The following is a 21,190-nucleotide window of genomic DNA, read 5'->3' as shown; positions in this document are numbered from 1 at the left end:
GGTTTGACATGTTGTGGTTGTCACAAACGGTTTCCCTGCATACAACAACTGTCAAATGCATTCCAGTAAAAAGTGAGCATAAAAGAGAATGCATTTCATTGATTAATATGCGGGACAGTGCAATCTGTACGCAGCACTACTAGCCAGTGGTTGTACTGGGAAATGAGCGGGTGTACCTGCAGACTGCCCAGGAAGTTTCCGGCTGTCATGAGTTTGAGCGACTCCTGCCAGGACGGCGTGGTGCAGTTCTTCTCCGGGTCGATCTTCACCGCGTTGACCCGCCTCTGGAAGAGCAGCAGCACGCAGTCCATGATCCGCATGATGAGGTGCGGAGGGCGGCCGAGTGTTCGCACAGTGGCGATGTCTGACGGTTTGATGGTCTGAGTGGGTGCAGAGGGAGGAAAACCAACTGTCAGGACGAGTTGAGTCGCCATATGGCACTTCGAAGGTGGTATAGCGAGTAGAGAGAGAATTAACTGGGATGGGATGGGGGGGAGGGGGGGAAAGCTATTTGTTTTTCATTTCACATGTCCATGACAGGACATACAATGTGGCAGTTTGACAATGCAAAGCCGAGAACGTGTGCAGGGCTGACAAGGAGAAATGGGGGTGGGGGGAGCGTAGAAGGCACGAGGACTGAGCGCGAACTTCAACAGAATGCGAAGAGTCGAGAAAGAGGGACAGACAAAACACCTCTGGGGACTGATTAAAAATGAGAGGGAGAGCAGGAGAGTGAAGAAAGAGAGTCCCGGTGAGAGTCGTTTGGCTGCTTCACCAGGCCCCCTGCCTGCTAGTCTCATCTCCTTTTCACACTCTCCTTGTCTCCGCGGCCACTTCCCTGCTCCATTTTCACCCCTGTTTTATCAGTGTGGTGTGAATCTCTCACCAGAGTCAGCCAGCAGACGGGCTGGATTGTCATCTCCCTCCACTTTCACTAGTTTCCCCTCCTCTCCTAAGCTTTTTTTATGAGACCGTCGCAATAAGGTCACTGCGCAATCGCGACACCACCAAAACTGAAATAAAATGGTATCAATACAGTATGCGTATTCCTGCTGGCCCTTATTTCTTGTTTACTTTACACAACTGAGATGTAACAGAGTGTCACTGTTACCGTTGACTTTTTGTATCTTTCTCACACCAGTACATCAGTCACAGTATTTCAACTTGAAAGTGCGACCTCCTGAAAACATAACTACATAACTAATAACAAGGACTGTGTGCAAATCCCTCGACCTTGTTGCACGTTCAAAAACTTTCAAAAAAGTCAAATAAATACAAGGCCTTGATTCATAGCTTTTTATCAAAAATCCAACAATGCAAGACGAGCTCATCTGAGCCGGGCGGCAGGCTGCCCTGCAGGAATTTTGCAAATGGCATCCTGCCCTCACCTGAAAATGAATTGGATAAGGCAAATGTTCTGTTATTGTAAATCCATAACAAACTGTGAAACTGTGGTATGAATGTGAAGAAGCTTTATTGAATAGGTGCAAATATTTCAGTATTAATACTGAAAATTAATTGGTGACAGCTGTATTTGAAACATTCTGAAGTAATAAAAAAAAATAATGGTTTTATCAAAATGCACAATAATCCCCACCCTGACCAGGGTTTCTCGATTGGAAAATTAAGGTTTTCAAACCACAGCAGCAAATTAAAAAGAATTCAAGGGGCCTGACACAGGAGATCTGTACGCAACCTCATACCCAGGAGGACAGCTTTAATTACAGCGCAGCTCCAGGCCCGGAGCACCATGCTAACTTTAACCACCAGACTGCTGTGACAAATTCTGTATGCGCACGCCAGAGTGAGAGGGCAATGCCCGTTTTAGATACCAAGCCACAGAGGGCTCCGAGTGGCACCCTGCGGCAACACGAGAGAGAGCGAGGAAAAGCATTGGCGGGATGAAGCACACAGTGAGCGCAACAAAACTGCTCCGACGCGACTTTTCGTGAAAGTCCCTCGGGCTATGTTTCGGGGAAAGCCCGCGTTCAGGCATCCGGCGTACAGGCGCAGCACAGATTATCAGGAGGGGGCGACGCCGCATGATGCTGTAGGACTTCAGAGTCAGGGAGAAACCTGTGGGCGTGATACGTTGAACCTCCATACCTGCAGTGCGGCCTCTGCCTCGGCAAGAGCCGGCCGGGCGGCTTCGAGTTTCTCTTCGGCGATGGCCTTATCAGCCGAGATGCTGTCGACGATGGCCTGGGCCTTGTCCTTCACTTTCTGCACCTCCACCTGCACTCGCTCCGCTGCTTGGGCTTTCACTGTCACCTCCTTCAACACCTGTGTGCATGGGCAAAAAGCGAACATAGCCATCGGAATGAATGTGATCTCAAATTGAATTATTTTATCATTATCCACATGACAAAAATAACATGAAACGTAACACATATGTTATCACATACGGTCGACGTGGATATGAATGATTGTTATAATAACTGGAAAACCTGGGCTAGATACAAACAGGACCCCACTACACATAATGAATCTTTTTTTTTTCAATTAAGTACACAATAGAACAATAGCACATATTTACTATTTCATTTATTTTCATGCATAAAACCACCACAGCGCTGCCCGACCCTGAGACTCTACTTCTGCTCTGATTAATTTCACTGCTGCATCCACAAAAAACCTGCACATGCAACCAAAGCAAACTCCAAATAACAACAACATTCATATCTAGAAAATACAATAGTAATATAATATTCATATTTATGCTCACAAATTAGTGTGGCATTGTCAGTCAATTGAGGACTGCACTGCTGTTTTCATTAAAAGTCTCCAATTGGTTCATTCATTTTCAAATGTCACGGACATTTCGAGCCAATTTAAAAAAGCCAGCTGTTCGAAAGCAAAGAGTTTTTAGAGTGACAATTTCTGAATCTAAACGCACGCACGCACGCACACGCACACACACACACACACACACACACACACACACACACACCGAAAAGGCTCTTCCTACCATATCGGCCTTGTCATTGGCGACCTGTAGTTCCTTCTCCTTCACCTCCAGCTCCTTGCTGAGCGCCGCCACAGACTGCGACGCCTCCTTCAGCTTCTGGAGACCAGTGTTCATCCTAAAGCGGAGAAATGTCCAAAATTGAACCAGTTGAGCTGCTTGCACTGCCCGCACACACCTTTGACCTCGCCACACAATGTGCTTCGCAATCTGAGAGGCAACTGCATGTCTATGACTGTGGGTCCTGTAAATATCTACCAAACTTTTATTCCCCACATGAACTACATGACATTCTGACTGAATCTTCGGTCCACTGGGCTACAGGTGGTGAAATATATTTTTGCAATTTTTCAATAGGAAAACAACTTTTCATCGTTGGTCGCCTTTGCGGCATCTGGTCTGAATTCTAAATGTCATGATATCCCCCCATAACAGCTGCCAATGAGTCTGGCCTCAGGCAATAACTGATGAGCAGACATGAGTTCAACACCATTTAAAAAGCAATTCTATGGTGCTCTAAAATTTGGGATGTTATTTAATATTATCCAATGCTGTCGTTTATGCTGCAGTCTCAAAGAATGAGGGGACAAGAATTCTGGAATGGCCCTTTGAAAAAGACTTACTACAGTAGAGGAGTCATCTTGATAATCCATCCCTGTCTGGGCCATTATAACCATCAACTAAGATCAGCCGGTGCTATTTTTCAGGATATACACGAATCGTGCCCATTTAATGATGCATCACTTTTGACTGGCCACATGACTAGGAGGAAGATGGGATGACATATGTAAAAATGATTCTTATAGTTGTAAGAGCTGCAGAAAATATGCAGTGCATGCAGCAGAAGAAGTATCGATTCCCAGCCCATTTTAGCAAACATAAAAAAAAAGAAAAAGGTTTTCTTCCTTGCCAGTACATTGCATTATCCACAAAACCTAAAAAGTTCTGCAGTATATCTTATCATTGTAATCATAGGTAGGATTTTTTTTTAAAACAGTTGTTTAAGTCTGTGTAACCTGTTGGCAAGGGTCTGGACTTCAGACCGCTTCTCCTTATAGATGGTCTTGTAGCCTTGGATGAAGGAGAGGTAGGACTTGGGCGTGACATGGGTGGAGCGTCGGTATCTAGAGTCAAAATTAATTACATTGGGTTAATTACATGCCCTATTAAAAAGAAGGAGAGTCATCTGCACAGTGGCTTAACCCCTAACTTTTAATCTACATTCAATAGAACACTTACATTTGTGCTGAAAGATTTTTTTTTTAAATCCTCTAAACCTTTTAATTACTGTGATGATAAGATACATTTTGTTCTGCCTCAGTGGCCTCATGGGTAGGATGCTGAGTCTGATCATGAATAGTAATAATCCTAGAACGAGTACAGCTGTTGCATGTCATTCCCCCTACATCTCTCTTTCCTAATATACTAATATATCATCTTTGAGCTCTGTCGGGGAATTTATGACTAATACATCTTTTCCTATCTTTGATACCGTCTCCGACTTATATTACGCCTTTCCAAAGTTATAGCTCACTGCAGTTATTCCTTAGATCAGGATGTTTTATGTTTGTTTTCAGGAGTTGCCATCATGTCCCTGGCACTGGGATAGGACCTGCCTTGAAAGAAGATAATATCAATCTTGACGTGACTTCTAGGGCAATAGACCTGTTATCTGCTCCTTCCCATTTGGTACAATACTGAAATGCTTCCATTGTACTTTTTCGCGGGCAAGTCAGACTAGAAATCTTCTCCGATATGTGTTGTTATAAACTCATACCTACCTTTGGAAGTAGTCCACACATTTCTCTGCCACACCATCCTGGAAGGAGCCCATGCACTGGACTACCTCGTTTTTGACCTGTGGCGAGCAGTCGATGTCATAGATAGACAGGAAGTGCTCTGAAACTAAAGGACAGAGAATAGAGTGAGAATAATTAATCAGCGAAAAACAGAGTAGAGAGTCAGATATTATAACAGAAACATAAATGTATCCAGTTTGCGAGGTTGCAGCATTTACAGCAAGGTCCCAAACATCCGACTTTTGGATCCCACTGCACACGTTGGGGAAACAAACCCTCCCAACAGAGGCAGATCACATTTAGAACAAATTTGTCTGTGATACGTGCCTGCAACGAGAGCGTCCTTTGGCCAGCGGCTGAACCAGTCCATGGTGCAGCCAGATATCAGCGCAGGAAACTTTAACGCCCGGTTGCGGAACTTTTCCCCGACAGGCGAGACGCACAGGACAACGTGGAGATTCCGTCGGACTCGTGACATGAAATACTCGTAAAGGTTTTCATTCGTCGGCGGTCGCCTGGGAAACTCCCGCTTCATCACAGGGATGAGATCGCCGAGGATCTCGTCGATCTCATCGCGGGCAAATAAGTTGGACACCTGAGGACGGAAACGCACATACTTTATTGATGAACTGTCCGTTTAGTGTTAGGCAGTGAGGGTTTGTTGTGCCTAGATGACATTTATTGCTAGTGGAAATATTTGTTGAACTATGTCGATGAAGGCAACAGAACTGTTTAACTTTTTTTTCTTAAACGTTTATAGATGTTAAGCTTAATATTGGTCAGGTTTAAAGATCTTTATTTGGTAAATTCTGTCCCTTAAAACTTATAATTTTATGACTTTTTACATTTTTAGTTTGTGTTATATATATATATATATTTCTGTCAGCAGTTTAATCTACTAGAACATACTGCATGTTTGGGCTGACAAATGAGAGCTGAATTAGATCTGGGATTTCTCAAGCAAAGCATTTTTACGCCTCGATTTCCCAATAATAATTTGTAGGAGACAGTTTGTGACAAGAAGACAAACAGAAATTCAGAGACGCACAGTCTGAAATATGTAAAGCTCTCCCTGCATATAAAATAGCAACATGTTAAGTAAATTATATGTAGCTAAGTATTGATATACAATATTGAGCATTGATTTATGAATTTAAAACCAGCTGTAGTTGGAAGCACCATGTCTCTACCTGCTGGGTTACTCTCTCATAAACAACAGCCTCAAACTAACAGCTCGCTCTTCATTGTTTTTTTTCCACATCTCTCACCTTCGGTCACATATAGTCACCCTAACAATTCTGCAGCACTAACTCTCTCCAAAGTACACAAACACGACATGCAAACCTCTCACCTGCACACAAATGACACACCAGCACAGACGCCAGTCTCCCCTGGTGCCCACTTTGACAGTATTTACCTCCGCTGGCAAAGCAGCTGCTGCTTAATTTCTAACCAGCCAGGGAGGTAGAGAAAGTGTGGAAGAGGAGCAGAGGGAGGAGGTGGACAGGGATGCAGCGAGACGGCAACAGAGAGAGAGAGAGAGAGAGAGAGAGAGAGAGAGAGAGAGAGAGAGAAAAGAAGATGAAAAAGTATAAGCATGGACGAAGAGCAAAGAAGTCAACAAGAGGAGGGGTGAAATGATTGAATGTAGGTAGGATATGAAATTAGAAAATATCTGGAGGTGAACGTATAGCAAGGGAGGTGATCCATTAAAAAGTAATTGCAAATGCAGGCCTGTTAACAGTGGCTGCACATAGTGTCGATGACTTGTTCTTTTACAATAAGGATTAAATGTAAATGAAACAACCGAGAAGAAATAGATGATTTGTACGCTTGAAATAATGACAGTGGAGATAATAAAAAACGTAGCCAATTTCTTCTGCCATTTTATACGATGCATAGTTTTACTTTAGGTAAAATGTTGTAAGATAAAGCACAAATTAAGAACTAGTCTTGAGTGCAGCCGCATCAGTGTTTGTGCTATTTGAATAAGAGCAGAATCCGAAAATCATGCAGGCCTTTGTCAGTCGGCCATCAACTTTGGTGACAGAATATTTAAAAAAAAGAAATACCTAATGAAATTTAAAAAAAGGGTAAAAGCAAGCTAAAGTTCAAGGATTTTAATTCAGCTTGTATTTATTTAATATTGGCAGGAGTAGAGTCCTGTGTTCACACGTGTGTCTCCATTAACAGGCTGGCCGGTCACTGTGATGGCTACGATGCTGCTCAGGTGATGGAACCTTTACACACCAGAAAGGAGGAAGAGGACAAGAAGCGTGGAGACGGTTTGGAAGGTGTCGAATCAACCAAAAAGGGAAATCAACCGAAGCTCATTCGGAGCACAGCAATAAATAAGTTGAATATTGATCTTCTCCCTTGTAGTTCCTTCTCCCTCACGGAATTTTTTCTACTGACTTATTATTAGTCTAAACCGTTCAGATTCTTAATCTGCTCTCAGTTATCTCCCTCTACGTAATGGGAAACTGACTGCAGTTGCTGACTGTGCAAAGAGTTTTAGCAGCGTGATGTCAACACATAATCAAGCAGTGGGAGTCGGGAAGAAGGCGGGTAAGAGAGCAGCGGGACTCCTACAGTATACCAGCACCCGGCAGCAGTACAGTAGGTGTAGCAGCCTCACAGAGAAGTAACAGGGGGGAGATACTATTAATAAAACAGCTTGAGTAAAACATTAATTAGTTCACTTACAGATGTGAAAACATCCCCCTGAAATGCGCTGAGTGCAGCACCTGTCGAGCCTGGCACCTGACATGATGCAACACCAGAATGTAGCTAAGTCAGCTGCTTTTACACCTGCTGTTAAATGTATTTCACATATTTATATTTCTTGCAGTGGGATCACACGAGCGGCAAAATCCGTCAACGCGCTGACATTCCGACCTATGAGTACTCAATAGTATTTACTACATTAGCACACGAGTGTTCGTACTTATGGGTACTTGGCGGTGATAACCACATTATCACACGGGTAATCAACGGTCATTACTGCATTACCACGCGGCCACCCGTGATCATTGCCACATTATCACATGCGTGCTTAGCAATCGTTGCTACATAATCGCATGGGTACTCAATATTTATTATGGCGGTATCACATGCGCTCTCACTAGTCATTGCTGCATTATCACACAAGTAATCAGTGTGCTTAGTAGTCCTTGCTACATTATAATATGAGTACAATGTAGTCATCACACACACACACACACACACACACACGATAGTAGCCCTGCTTTGGCATCTCTGAAACATGCATTCATGCACTCCTGACCTCTCCAGATGACAGGACGTTGTTCATGTACTCGAGGAAGGACTCGTCTTTGATTTCGTTGTCAGTAAAGATGAAGCTGATGCCCTTCCCGTGCTGGCCAGCTGTTCTGTACAAACCCTTCAAGTCATCCATCAAGTTGGCCGTGTTGTATGAGCTGTCAAAAAAAAAAAAAGAGAATGCATAAAATGAACGTAGAAAAACGTTTTTTTTTCTTCTTTCTGCTATTGTTAGACAAAACAAAACTGACAGAGAGAGACAGGGGGTGAGAGATAAAGGGAAAGAGAGAGAAAGAGAGAGAATAAAGAAAAAAGTGTGTGTGTGTGTGTGTGTGTGTGTGAATACATTTGAATATGCATAGTATATTTTTTGAGTTGGATTAGATGCACTTTTTTTCCTGACATGTCAGTGCATTGCAAAAAGAGGAGTTGCTTTTCTTTGGTCAGATAGAGTCTTAAAAAAATCACATTAATCCGTATCAATACAATAGAAATCACATCGTATCTAGAAATTTTTAGCCAATAGGACAATTAAGATCACGAAAATATATCAAATTATGTTAAACAGTTATATATCAAACTGGCGTCGCCTATGGATAAACTGTATGATGTGCTGCAATAGAAACGATAGAAAGGCAAAGCACTTAACCATTCACAACCTCTTAACGGAGCTGCGGGTCTGTGTGTGAAAACACTAACAGCCATGTGTAATTTGGATTTTTCAAGTTGCTGGTGGTGTTAAATTGTGAACCATGAAAAGCTTCTGGGTTCAAAGATGGTTAAGAAGTTGTTTGTGAATGTGCCTCCATCTGTTTTTTTGTGTTTGCGAACGTCAATGAATTATAGAGAGGCAGATGAAATATAAGCAAGAGTGCACAAGTGAAAGATTTCTATGCAGATAGATTGCAGAAAAACCAATGGTAAAGGGACAGTTTATATGAGAGTAATGAGAGAGTTTAGGCTGCAGAGGATGAAAGTCAATTTGAGTGTGTTCAAGTAAAATAGACATAATTGCACTGGATGTACATAAAAAAGTAAAATCGTCTGTGGGTGTTGGTGTGTTAGAGAAAAGTGACAAAAGAAAGAGAGAGAAAAAAAAGATTAGAAGTGCCTGTTGTCTCCGCCAAGAGGAAAAACACAAGGCTCATTCATATTAATGCCAAACATTGAAATCTATTTGGGAAACGGGAAATGTGATCGCGGCTGAGAGAGAAAAACATTTATCAGCTTAGGAGAGAGAGACAAAACAATGAGGCAGGCAAAAAACTGTTTAAATTCAAATTCAAAAATGAAAATGAAAAAATAAGGGTCTCTCGGTAACACATGGTGCAGCCCATTAGGGTTAATGGGTCAATGTCTGAGCTCAGATTAAGTATGAATACGAAAACATCCATATGAGAATGAATCAAGCCAGCGCACAGTGTTTTAAATGATGACTTGACTCTGTGTCTTTTAAAACTCACGAAACATGAAGAATGTGCAATACATACAGTAGAGATTCAATACATAGTGCCTCTAATTAACTGCAAAGCCCATTTCCAGCCTCAAATATACTTTAAAAATCAAATCTGAAGGAGACATTAGACTTTTTTACCAAAGCAGCCAGAATGTCTCTCGGGTCTGCAAATGATCGATGACAACCCAGTGCGGACTGAGTGATATAAAGCGCTTGAGATGGATAAAGTCATCCTTCTTACAGCCTACATGAAATGATATACTGTCGTGGAGAAAATTCCAAAAGCCTTGTGAGTGTTGTGAGTTGATAGATATCTTATATCTTTACCAGATTATAATCAAGGGGTTGGGATATATGAATAAAGAATAACTTCTAGTTTGTGCATGTGTGTGTGTGTGTGTGTGTGTCTGTGTGTGTGTGTGTGTTTGTGTGCATGTACACACACTGTTGTGAGCATTACCGCGTCAGAGTTATCTGGAAGATCCTGTATCCAGCGATGAATGACGCCAGTCTGGTCAGGCTCTGTTTGCCTGAGCCCCCAACACCCACCAACAAGGCGTTGCCTCCAGGTGTCCGAATAATCCGTGACACCTACGCAAAGAGAAAACCGAACATCCACATAAAAACTAGGATGAGTAAAGGATTTGAAAAAAATAAAGGAATCTTGAGCGTGAGATCAAAAAAAAAAAGATCATGCATTTGTCGCATGGCCATAGAAACAAAACATGACTGGGATCCCTGTGTCAACTGAATGTGTTGTAATCACACCACTTCACTTCTGTAGAGCACCTTGATCAGGTGCATCATTGCATCCTGGAAGAAGACCATGTCCATGCCAGTGCCCCTGATGCATTCGTTGTAATGGCTCAGGAACATGTTCAGACGCTCCTTTAAACTCTCAAATGACTCAATGGGCTCGTACACCTTTGGCAGATCAACGTCCGCGTCTTCCGGCTCCTCCCCTGTCAGAAAAAAGGAACATCTTAAATCCCAATGATCCTACCCCGATAGAATAACTGCGCGGCAGAACAACACCGCTGTCATTGTCTCCAGATGTTTCGCCCCGTTGGGTAATCCGTACCTGTAGCCTCGGGCGCGTCTCGTAGGAAGTCGACGAAGTATCTGTCTACGTCATAGTCCACCATGTTCTTGTGCTCCTCGCCAAGCTCCTCCTTCGCCAGCTTCGCCAAAGCCTGGTCGAACCACTCCACGTCCTCGGGCATGGTGAATCGGTCGGCTATCACGCGTTTGCACTCGTGCTTCCACAACGCCACCAACACCTGGAAATCACGTTTACTGTGTTAGTTGCTGTCCTTCGAGCTGGAGAGGTCTGCAACCAGCTAATGCAGAGGGTCAGGAGTGTTGATGGACAGCGTGGTCAATGTGACAAAAAGCATCGATGGGGATAAACGTTTGTTCTCTAATAGAATCATTGTGCAAGCTTAATGACAAGGTAAATACGATTGAGAGGAGTAATTAGAAGCATTGAGCACAGACACACTGGATCAACTGCTTACGCTGGAATGCATTAAGCCAGACATTGATTACATCTATTGATTGTAGGATAGTGCACACACAGCAACCCCACCATGACATACAGTAGAAGCCTGGGTAAGCTACAGTACAGTTTATTTATGTATTCTCTACATCTGTTTGCTGCTGGAGTGGTTTTGTTTCGTGTAATTTGAGCCTACGGCGGTGCTCGGGGTGGAGTTGGCAGCCGCAGCAGATATGTTGAGCATGTTTGACTCCGACGTAGAAGATATATTTCGTCGCATTTAATTATTCAGCGAGGCCACAAACCAACAAGGTGTTGGCCACCTCAGCAAAAATTGAGCTTACAAGTCCAGAATCTCAATTGTTGTTGTTTTTTGTTTTGTTTCGCTTTTTATTCGTCTGAACGAAAAAACCACTGCTCTCACCAATATTGTAAATTATTATATATAATGTAAACTAGGGTGCCTCTACTGCATAAGTAGGGGTTTATTATACAGTAGTCTCTGCTATGCTAGTGTACACTACTTTTCTGTACTTCCCTCTGTGCTATGTTTCCATGCACACAGAGAGAAATCAGGTTAAAGCGCTGCTATAATCTGGTTACTGTAAAGCCAGCTGCATTTACATGCAAGCAGCGTATATTGGAGGCGGGCATATTTGAAATGTACTATAATATGAGGCTTTTTTTGAATTTGAGACATACTTAGGCTTATAAAGTGTAGCATCATTGTCAGCTGAACTTTCAATTTACTTTAGATGGAAGGGAGCACTCCCTGTAATGATATTTAATGTCTTTCTTTTTCGCTGCCGTCGCTGCAATACTTTCCCTGCCTGAAATCTCTAATGCACATTCATTCTTGTAAAAACCTTCTATACCTAGACAAATCAAAACCCGTTTTCTCCATTCGAAATCTAGCCAATGTCGACCGGGCTTCATTCTCACATGACATGTAAGAGGTCAAGGAATGCATTTAAAAAAAAACGTTGTTAATGCCGCGAATGTAAACGCTGCTTCAATCTCCTCACCGGCACGGAGTTGACCACCTCAGCGCTGGTGTTGAGCATGCCCTGCCAGACCCTGGACAGATCCCTCAGGTTGAAGATGTAGTGGAACTTGGCAGGAGTTGGGAGCATCTTGACCTTCGTCAACTGCCAGAGGCGGCGGGTCAGAGACACAAGGTGGGGCACGGCGCGGCCAACCTCCTCAAAGAAGCCACGGCGTGCGCAGAAGTGGCCCTCACCAATCACACCTGTGTAACCGGGCCGACGGAGGAGAGGTAGTCGCTCAATTGAAGGTGAGAAAGGGACAAAAGCATTGATGCAGTACATTCTGTCTGGGTCATGCGCTTAAAAATACGAAGGAAGTACAATTACTTCAATTCCACATAAAACAAGTCTTTTGGTGAATTAGTACTGTATTATAATGTTTTATGATTATATACATACATCAGTATGACTCTACTGCTGTTTTTTTTTAACCCACCAAATATCTTGTCTATGGACGAATTGGCGGGCAGAGTGCAGTTAAAGATGGAGAACTGCCTTTTCAGTCTCTGTGGGATGTCATTACGGCCTCCACCTGGATGGATCATGGCTGCCAGGAACTGAACATCTACAATATTGGTGAACTCGCCCGGTTTCTCCAGATTAAAGAATCCATTCTGCTCCATCAGCTGCCGGACAATCTCATTAGTCACCTACGATGACGGGCGACAACGGAAGAACTCACATCAAGACGAGATATGTTTGTTATTAGTTCTCGGTTGTCGTTCCTCCTTCCCGTTATCATCAGTTTATTCAATTTCAATTTAATTAGGTCGTCAAAATGTGTAAAAAATTAATGGATTCAGAATGAATAATACTTTGCTTTCAATGATCCTTAATCGTCTTCCAGGCCATAAAGACAAAATTAGAATCATATAATTAATTCATATACATTTTTTACCAACATTTTTTTATTAATATCTAGTGATGTAGAAAAGATGTTAAAACAAAAAACCTGGTCTCCCCACTCGTTGATGACAGGCATGTTGATATCATCTATGAAAATGGACATTTTCTTCCCAGCGGGAGGTCCGTAAGTGGTCCCCATCCTCTTATCCACATAGCTCTCAACTGTCCTCTGAAACAGAAACAGGGGGAGCAAAGAAAACACAAAAAACACAAATTGGGATGAAGATGATAATAACGAAAAGCACAGGGAAGAGAACAGGGGGAGTAGAATTATTAAGTTCCACTCTGACGTAATCCATTGCAACAGCATGATCAATGTGCAGCTTAAGGAACGTACAGTAAAAAAGACCCTGTTCCTTCCTCCAGCCTGCGCATTATTCATCACACCGGACATCGATCGATACTTGTTCACTTGTTCTAAATAAATCAACAGCATTGCAAATGCACAGATCTTTGTTACCTGGAACATGAGCGGGGTGGTGGCAGAAGAGAGGTTGAGGCTCTTGCCCATGTGGGTCTCAGGATCATATTTGGACATGTAGCCCTTGATGATCACAGTCTTGGCCGTTCCTTGCTCTCCGATCAGCAAAACAGCCTACAATAATGTATAGATTTTATCAGGCAAACGATTCATTTAAGAAATATCTATCATCCAACTATTAGAAAATGTTTTCATGGCTGACGCACAACAAAAAGACATAATATAGGCACTCAAAAGTCAATGCAGACCCACCACGACAAGAGGAAGAGACATTTTAAGTAGGCGGTTGTCAGCTTTATTACATTTGTTTGAAAAGGGTGTACTTATTTGCTTAAGACAGCTTGAGATACTAGCACACTTCACTGCCTTAACTTGCTGATCAGGGATTGGTAATCACTTCTTGATCATTCATTATGACATCCACAAACTGTTTTTCTTACACCTGACAGATCAATGCTGAGTGTGTGTGTGTCTACCCAGCCATAGCCAGGACTAACTAAAGCATTACACATAGAACAGAGATCGGTTAAAACGTTTTAGAGAGGGCTCTTTCTTCTCTAAAACGAAGACACATGTGCACCGCTCCGCTGCTGACCTCACCTTGCCCTGCCTGGCGATGGTCTGAATTAGGAAATCTGTTCTGACATTGTCCACGTTGGGGACCAAGATGGAGCTGTACTCCGGTGTCAGTTCAGAAGGATAAACGTATTCCTCCACTCTGGTGCTCCAGTGGATCCACTGACCTGGAAGAAGTTAAACAAAATAAAAAATAGCATACATCAAAACAGATGAATGCTGTAGAGATTAGCACAAAATATGACAATATGACAAATATTTTTGCATATCATTGCGCGATTTGATCAACATACACTTGCTGCCAAAAATAAAGTGCAGCATGCAGGCGTAATGCCTCTGCCTGTCAAGGCACAGCTTTGATATTTCCTGGTAGCTCTTCTACAGGTGATGACACCCATTTACCAACGCACGCGTACCATCTGCTGTGACGTGGTAGTCAAACATGATGTCCTCGCTGTCACGAGGTATGTCTGGCAGATCTAGATGGATGCCGTCGTTCCTCCGGAGCCAGATCTCCATCTTCCTCCGGTCGTCCAGTTCGAGCAGGGCTCCGACGCTCCACATCAGGGCAAAGACGTACAGCCGCTCCAAGTGCTCTCTGGATAAGTCGCCGCACTGCTCCTGTAGAGAAACAACCATTTTATTTCAAGGGCCGTTGAAACGAGCGCACGTAATTGAGGATCTGAGAACATCAAGGGTTTGGTGTGACTTTTTCAACAGGCATGTATCATAGTGTATAACATATATCATAGTTTATATCATCAAGGTCAAAATAGATGCCTACAAAATAGTGTTTCACCGACCCTCCAACACTGTACTGAATTCAAAGGAAAAGCTATACCAATACCTATCTCCTTAAAATGAAAAAGATTAAAAATAATTATTTATTCCAGCTGGTTAATGCTTCTAAACACAAATTACACAAAGTGGGCATAATTAGGGGTCTGCTGGTGGTGTCAATTTGTCTATCCTTCAAAAATATAAAAGATATGACTAAAATAATTTTTTTTTCTGTATAATTGGAAATATATTATTTCACTGATCTGGAAAGTATATAAGCTTGCAACTGTTGAGGATTTTTCTTACAGCAATTATGCAAAATGTCTCCTTTCGATATACCCCCCCCCCCCCCCCCCTTTTTTTTACTGCAGCAGTGACATCCAGGGCAGTATGAACATCTTTACCATTAATAAATACAGCGAGTGGAATCTCTCCCATGGTGGGGATTCAGAGCAGTCGTGACCTGACCTTAAGCGGTATGAGTCCCTGCAGCATGTTGATGCACTGCATGATGACAAAGGCCTCCAGCATGTCCACCTTGGACTCCAGCGACTGCACACTGAAGCGGTAGAGCTCAGAGAAAGAGGAGGAGAAGAGCCCCCTCAGCACCTCGGCCTCCTGGGGGGAGCGTTTCTCCAGCCAGCCCTGGGAATGACAGATAGTTCCAAACACAGTAGTGCACAGGTTCCGTGGCTCAGTTATACGTTGTTTATTTATAGGAATCAGATGTTGCAAAAAAAAAAAAGTTAAATTCTCTGAGCCAACACAGCTGAAAACTATTGGTCTCGCACGACTGACTAGTCATACCCAAACAAATTTGTTTTACCATTGCAGGCATTTTAATTTAGACCCCCCCAAAAAAATGCTAGAAAGGCTTTTACTTCAGTGATTTCCTGTGTTTACATCCGTTCACAAGTTCAGATTCATAGCCAAAAAAAGCAGCTCCACTATTTTCAGTGACGGGGGATGTTTTGATTCAGTCTATTCACCTCGAGTATTGGGCTCCAGTTGAGCACAGAGGAGCTCATGAACACCATGCCGTTGCGTGAGACGGTCGCTGGAGAGGCGTTGTCAATATTGTGCGGCTCAAAAACCACCTTGCAGTTGGGAGCCATGGGGATACGGTCTCCGTTTGCCAGTGTAAGAGTTCTGTTGTCATCCAACACCGAGTTAAGGTTCTCAATCCAGATGGCGTCGACCGGCCCATCCAGGACTATCCAGATGTGCTCCCCTGAGAGAGAGAGAGAGAGAAAACACATTGTTTTTGTTTGTCGAAATGAACATGAATGTGACATGATACAGTGGTTTGACCTATAATTTGCGGCAGAATAAAAAGGCCTCTGAATATGTATTTAGTGCATGGAAAAGGTTACCACCCACAGCAGGTATTACGAGAGATAAGAGAGTCTGCTCTGTAGGGAGTCCAAAACCCTGCCTTGCTTATATGGACTAGATCTACAATGTAAAAAAAAAATGTTTAAAAAAACAACTTCAGGAGTTGTTATTTTTGCAAGGAACACCAGAGCTGAAATGCGTCGTTAAAACATGTGAATTAAAATGTATATCCCCTCTTCAGTAACCAAACATACATGTAAAAAAAGAACAGTGAAAAAACCCCTCAAAATCCAGATTGCCTGTCAGTGAAAACATCATACAGTATAGCTGCTGGCCATTAATGAATGTGGTTCATGCTCCTGTGAGAGTGGTATGCTCATTTTGGTCCAATGCAGATGAGTAATGTAACTCTGTGATCGCTGACCCGAATTCATCTGGCACTAAACCAGGACGACTCACAGTTCGGACAGACAGTCACAGCAACTCATTGCTTTTCATGCACACGAGCAATCAGCCACAGCCACAGCACAAGCCACTAAAATAGATCAGACTCGGGGTTGAGTCGCTGCCGCATCTGTATCGAAGGGCATAGTACAGTCTAGTTCCGCAGGGCATTTCTTTTCCCCGTGGGCTATTTCACTGAGGAGCTGCAGCCCTGTCACAACTCCTCCATCATGCCACAGCATCTGCTTTTCTACACAGGATCCCCTGTCTGCTCAGAGTAACAAGCTGGGATGCAACCTGTTCAAAAATATGCAGGGCAACACGGGAACAGGAAGCGGATGCATCAGATGCATATTTAGACGCATAAAAGCAAACACATAATGCATATTCATGCCAATGTACAGATACATTTTTAATGAAGCATGTAGGCACAGGACTGAGGGGAAAGATAAAGCAGCTGTTGGTGCTACTTTGAACTGTGGATGTGAGGATTTCCCAAGATATTTAAACTTCTCTGCAATGTAAGAGGAAACCTAAAGTTCTCAAAGAAAATCCCGAATTCGCGGGACTCCTAATGAATCATTTGAGGAATCATCTCTTTACTCAGCAGGGATCTCTCTCCTGTTTTCTCTCTCTCCCTCTCTTTTATAAACTTAGCAGAGAGGGAGCTGTTTCATAAATAGTTTAATGAAATATTTGTGAAGATTAAAAAGTCTTCTCTATTTTGCACAAAAATATCTGCAGGAGATCATTTACGATCGCTTATATTTTAAGCTTCACGCATGTCATCTCGCCCACCTTCGAGAATGAAACCCATATCGAGTGCGAGAGTTTTCCCGACCTTTCTTCGCTCGCAGTGTTTTCCTCCAGAGTGTCGAGAAGATGCCATCGGTCCAGTCATTTGTGGCCACATCCAGTCGCCCAAACATCTGAGGGGCTGTAATGGCTTTGGGGTTCATGCGCATCTCTCTGTGAGGCCGACCACACTCTGGGAGAGGAAACGCATTCATAGAGACATTCATACCTGTATTTGCAAAGTATGCGCGTCTGACGACAGTGTATTGAAACAAAAAAGACGCGCACAGAAGACAACGGCATGCTCAACGACATGTGAGGAAGCACTTTAAAGCTCAAGGGCAGAAGAGCAATTCTTCTTCTCTTGCTGCCTTCGCCTCTGCCGCCCACAGACACACACACACGTTTCATCATCCAGTCTATCGCAAGATTGCGTCACAAGGTTTCAGGCCCCAAGTGAAGTGAGGAACGCTTTCAAAAAACGATGCCACGAGAAGCGTTCATTTATCAGTTAACTTCAGTTTGGCTGTGACGCACCTCTTGCTGTTAAAAAAAAACCGGCACCAATCATCCTCGGCACAGGCAGGTGGGTCGTTCCAAGGAATCTCGGGGAACGGCGGCAGAAGGAATCTGGGACTGATCGGATTCCTCCCTGGTTGCACCGCGTGATGAATGAGAAACGCACCCGTCTCGAGTGCCTTAAACATTCGCCACGCGGTGCGCGTCCTACCTGTCATAGCTCTCATCAGAGTGTGAATGCAAGTCGTCTTTCCGGCCCCACTGGGCCCCAGGGCCATCATGCCGTGTCGGACCGTCTGCGTCTCAAACAGCTGGATTATCTTCAGCTTCCAGGGAGGGTGATTGATCAGGCCTGCGTCCTCAACCTGAGGGAGCGCCGTTTAAACGTAAACACATCTGCAGTGACACGGACTGGAATGACACTGTCGGGACAGCATATTTTAACGCATCGGAAAAAAACGCTAAAAGGTTTCACTCGCATCTTTAGACGACACGTGCGGAGATAAAAGAGATAAAGATGCTGAAATGTTGCATTCTCCTCTGCCACTGTCTCTCAGTTTAGGTCCCTGACAAGTGGCAAATGACACCATTCTTATCCCTTTGGATGCTATATATCTTGAGGCGTTTAAGAGTGACATGAAAGATACAACGGTCTCACAGTCCATTAGACTTTTGCCCGATTTCACAAAGTCTCTTTCTCTCTCTCTCTCTCTCTCTCTCTCTCTCTCTCTCTCTCTCTCTCTCTCTCTCTCCCTCTCTCTCTCTCCCTCTCTCTCTCTCCCTCTCTCTCTCCCTCTCTCTCTCTCTCTCCCTCCCTCTCTCTCTCTCCCTCTCTCTCCCCCTGTATTCCTCTATCTTCCTATCCCACTGTGTTTCTCTGCCATTTCACAAACATGGACACAGTCATCCATTACTGCCTCCTACCTGTTTGTCGATGGCAGCCTCTAGTTCAGGGTAGCCTGCTTTATCAAGCTGGATGCCCGGGAAGAGGTCCTCAATCAAGCTCAGGAAGAGCGGCTCATCCTCATCGATCTAACGAAAACACAAGTGCATACACGTTTCGCATTGTAAGCACAAAGCCCAAACATAAAAAGGTGCGATTAATTCATTTTAAATCTATCTGATGACATTGATATTCTGCTCTGGTCTGATATTATTATTCTAAGGGAAATCAAATCAAATCATTTACTCTTAAAATGCCATTGTCTTCTGTTATCAAACTTGGAAAATGCTTCAAGAGAAATTAGCTATATATTGTTTGACTCTTCATTTTATTCTTCATATTTTTACAATATTTTAATCATCTATGTACTGCTATATTTGATTCTATTGCACACTGACCAGTTTGGAGAGATTCATGTCCCTGAGGACCCTCATGACGATGGTGGACTCCGTGTCACTGGGGTTGGCTCGCTTGGCTGCTCCCAGGGTCCGCAGCACTGACAGGATGTTCCGAAGGCCGAAGTCATAGTGAACCTGGACAGTCAAAGAAAATATATATTTTGTTTGATGTCCTTTGATTCATCCACACGAGTTTGCAAACCAGTCTTCTCTATTTTCTCATTTTTTCCCACAAGCCTCTGTATAATTAAACACATGGTATTTCATACTAGGTTATGAAAAAATGAATGAGCATGTTTTCCATGTGGGCCCAAATAGTGACTTAGAAATGTTAGAATTTGTTTCCATTTTTTTAAATGTATATCTATATCTATATATCTATATCTATGTATATACTGTATATATATAGAGAGAGAGATATTTATATCTATATATATAGATATTTATATATATAAAGCTAAAGTGAGGTTTAAAGATAACAGCAGATTGAAAAGAAACCAGAAAAATCCAAAAGTGTATCTTTCATAATGAAGTCACAAAGGAAGAGAAAGATCTCATTCATCTGTTTACCTGTTTGGAGAGCTGCTCCTCACACAGCTTGTACAGGGTGAAGAACTTGCGGGCCAGCTCCATGTTGTCTATGAAGCCACAACTGGCCAGTTTGACCCTGATGATGATCTGACGGTCAGGAACCATCATGGCCACCGAGCGGAAGTTGATCTTCAGGTTTTCAGGAAGTTCCTGGCGACCTGCGTAACCTGGGTTCTAAATACAGGCAAAGGAAAACAAGAATCTGAGTTTTCAATGATCATTGAGCATACTTTACAACCACTTCAATGATAATCATAAGAAACATAATGCACATTGCATTATATAGAGCATTAGAATCTCAAATTATACTACTTCAAATATTACGACAAATAAATAAATATAACCGGAGTATGTTATTTGTACATTTTCAATATAGACGTACTCTATGATTTACTCACTATGGATATTTTATATATATATATAAATAAAAAAAAAAGAACAACATGGAATCTTAAGTTAATACAGGAACATCATTAAAGTTCATACCAAGCACTATCCTTCAGCTAGTTAAAGCCCTATGACTCAGGCCCTCCTCTCCACAGAGGCTGCCTTTGAGTAACACACACACACACACACACACACACACACACACACACACACACACACACACACACACACACACACACACACACACACACACACACACACACACACACACACACACACACACACACACACACACACACACACACACACACACACACACACACACACACACACACGAATGATCTCTGACCCATCTCCCCACACGGGATAATTATTCCACTGCTCTTTTTAATGACTTGCCTTAGGATGGCAACTGTGCAAAGGAGATAAAGAGATCCGACTATAACGGCATACAGAGAAAGGTAAAGAACACTGGTTAACGTTGTTACTAGGAGGCAGACCCTTGTGTTTGATATTGTATAAACTGGCTTGTTCGGAAAAGACGGGGGGTCCAGGTTGACTATATTTAACTCCAAATAAAACACACATTTGTTTTTGCTTGGAACAAATCGTGTTGTCATGTTTTTAAATCCAGCAGGTAAGACTAGAGGTTCTTGTGATTTCCATGGAGCTTTGGGAACACGTGTGTATGTACCCAGGTGCGTAACGCACACCTTTGTCTTCTCCTGTAACTTTCCACAACAGACGACCTCATACGCCACAGCGTTACATTACATCATAGCACTATTGTGCCACTGACCATGGTAAGGAAGATGCCAAACTCAGGGTTCATATCCACACTATCGCCGTCGGTGAAAGAAAAGTTCCTGCGACGTTCCTTCTTGCAGGTGAGAACTATCGCGATCTGCTGGGCGGCCACCGACAAAACTGGGAGGTCAATGCGGTTGAACTCGTCGAAGCAGCCCCACGAGCCAGACTGAGCCAGACCT

The 21,190-nt window shown here is 43.1% G+C and overlaps 1 protein-coding gene across 4 annotated transcripts in view; it reads right to left on the bottom strand.

Annotated features, from left to right (window-relative positions):
• Window positions 1–21,190, bottom strand: part of dnah5 (dynein, axonemal, heavy chain 5) — a 90,077-nt gene that overhangs the window by 39,594 nt on the left and 29,293 nt on the right. For 2 of the 4 annotated variants that reach the window (XM_035629798.2, XM_035629800.2), the window contains exons 43-67: window positions 21,001–21,188; window positions 19,794–19,988; window positions 19,224–19,358; window positions 18,807–18,914; window positions 18,094–18,247; window positions 17,410–17,556; window positions 15,779–16,020; window positions 15,258–15,434; window positions 14,426–14,630; window positions 14,034–14,176; window positions 13,413–13,547; window positions 12,999–13,121; window positions 12,483–12,696; window positions 12,026–12,249; window positions 10,584–10,782; window positions 10,292–10,464; window positions 9,963–10,093; window positions 8,051–8,204; window positions 7,471–7,527; window positions 5,092–5,359; window positions 4,747–4,870; window positions 3,982–4,089; window positions 2,969–3,083; window positions 2,107–2,283; window positions 177–380 (exon numbers count right to left, since the gene is read on the bottom strand). In XM_035629798.2, coding sequence (XP_035485691.2) covers window positions 177–380; window positions 2,107–2,283; window positions 2,969–3,083; window positions 3,982–4,089; window positions 4,747–4,870; window positions 5,092–5,359; window positions 7,471–7,527; window positions 8,051–8,204; window positions 9,963–10,093; window positions 10,292–10,464; window positions 10,584–10,782; window positions 12,026–12,249; window positions 12,483–12,696; window positions 12,999–13,121; window positions 13,413–13,547; window positions 14,034–14,176; window positions 14,426–14,630; window positions 15,258–15,434; window positions 15,779–16,020; window positions 17,410–17,556; window positions 18,094–18,247; window positions 18,807–18,914; window positions 19,224–19,358; window positions 19,794–19,988; window positions 21,001–21,188 — 4,100 coding nt within the window. The remainder of the gene's footprint in view (window positions 1–176; window positions 381–2,106; window positions 2,284–2,968; window positions 3,084–3,981; window positions 4,090–4,746; window positions 4,871–5,091; window positions 5,360–7,470; window positions 7,528–8,050; window positions 8,205–9,962; window positions 10,094–10,291; window positions 10,465–10,583; window positions 10,783–12,025; window positions 12,250–12,482; window positions 12,697–12,998; window positions 13,122–13,412; window positions 13,548–14,033; window positions 14,177–14,425; window positions 14,631–15,257; window positions 15,435–15,778; window positions 16,021–17,409; window positions 17,557–18,093; window positions 18,248–18,806; window positions 18,915–19,223; window positions 19,359–19,793; window positions 19,989–21,000; window positions 21,189–21,190) is intronic. The other 2 variants (XM_047333257.1, XM_047333258.1) reach the window with 1 other exon arrangement.

Source organism: Scophthalmus maximus, chromosome 1 (assembly GCF_022379125.1).
Source record: "Scophthalmus maximus strain ysfricsl-2021 chromosome 1, ASM2237912v1, whole genome shotgun sequence".
NCBI classification, from domain to species: Eukaryota; Metazoa; Chordata; class Actinopteri; order Pleuronectiformes; family Scophthalmidae; genus Scophthalmus; species Scophthalmus maximus.
Note: the sequence above shows the minus strand (reverse complement) of the source record. Positions and strands in the feature narration are given on the sequence as shown.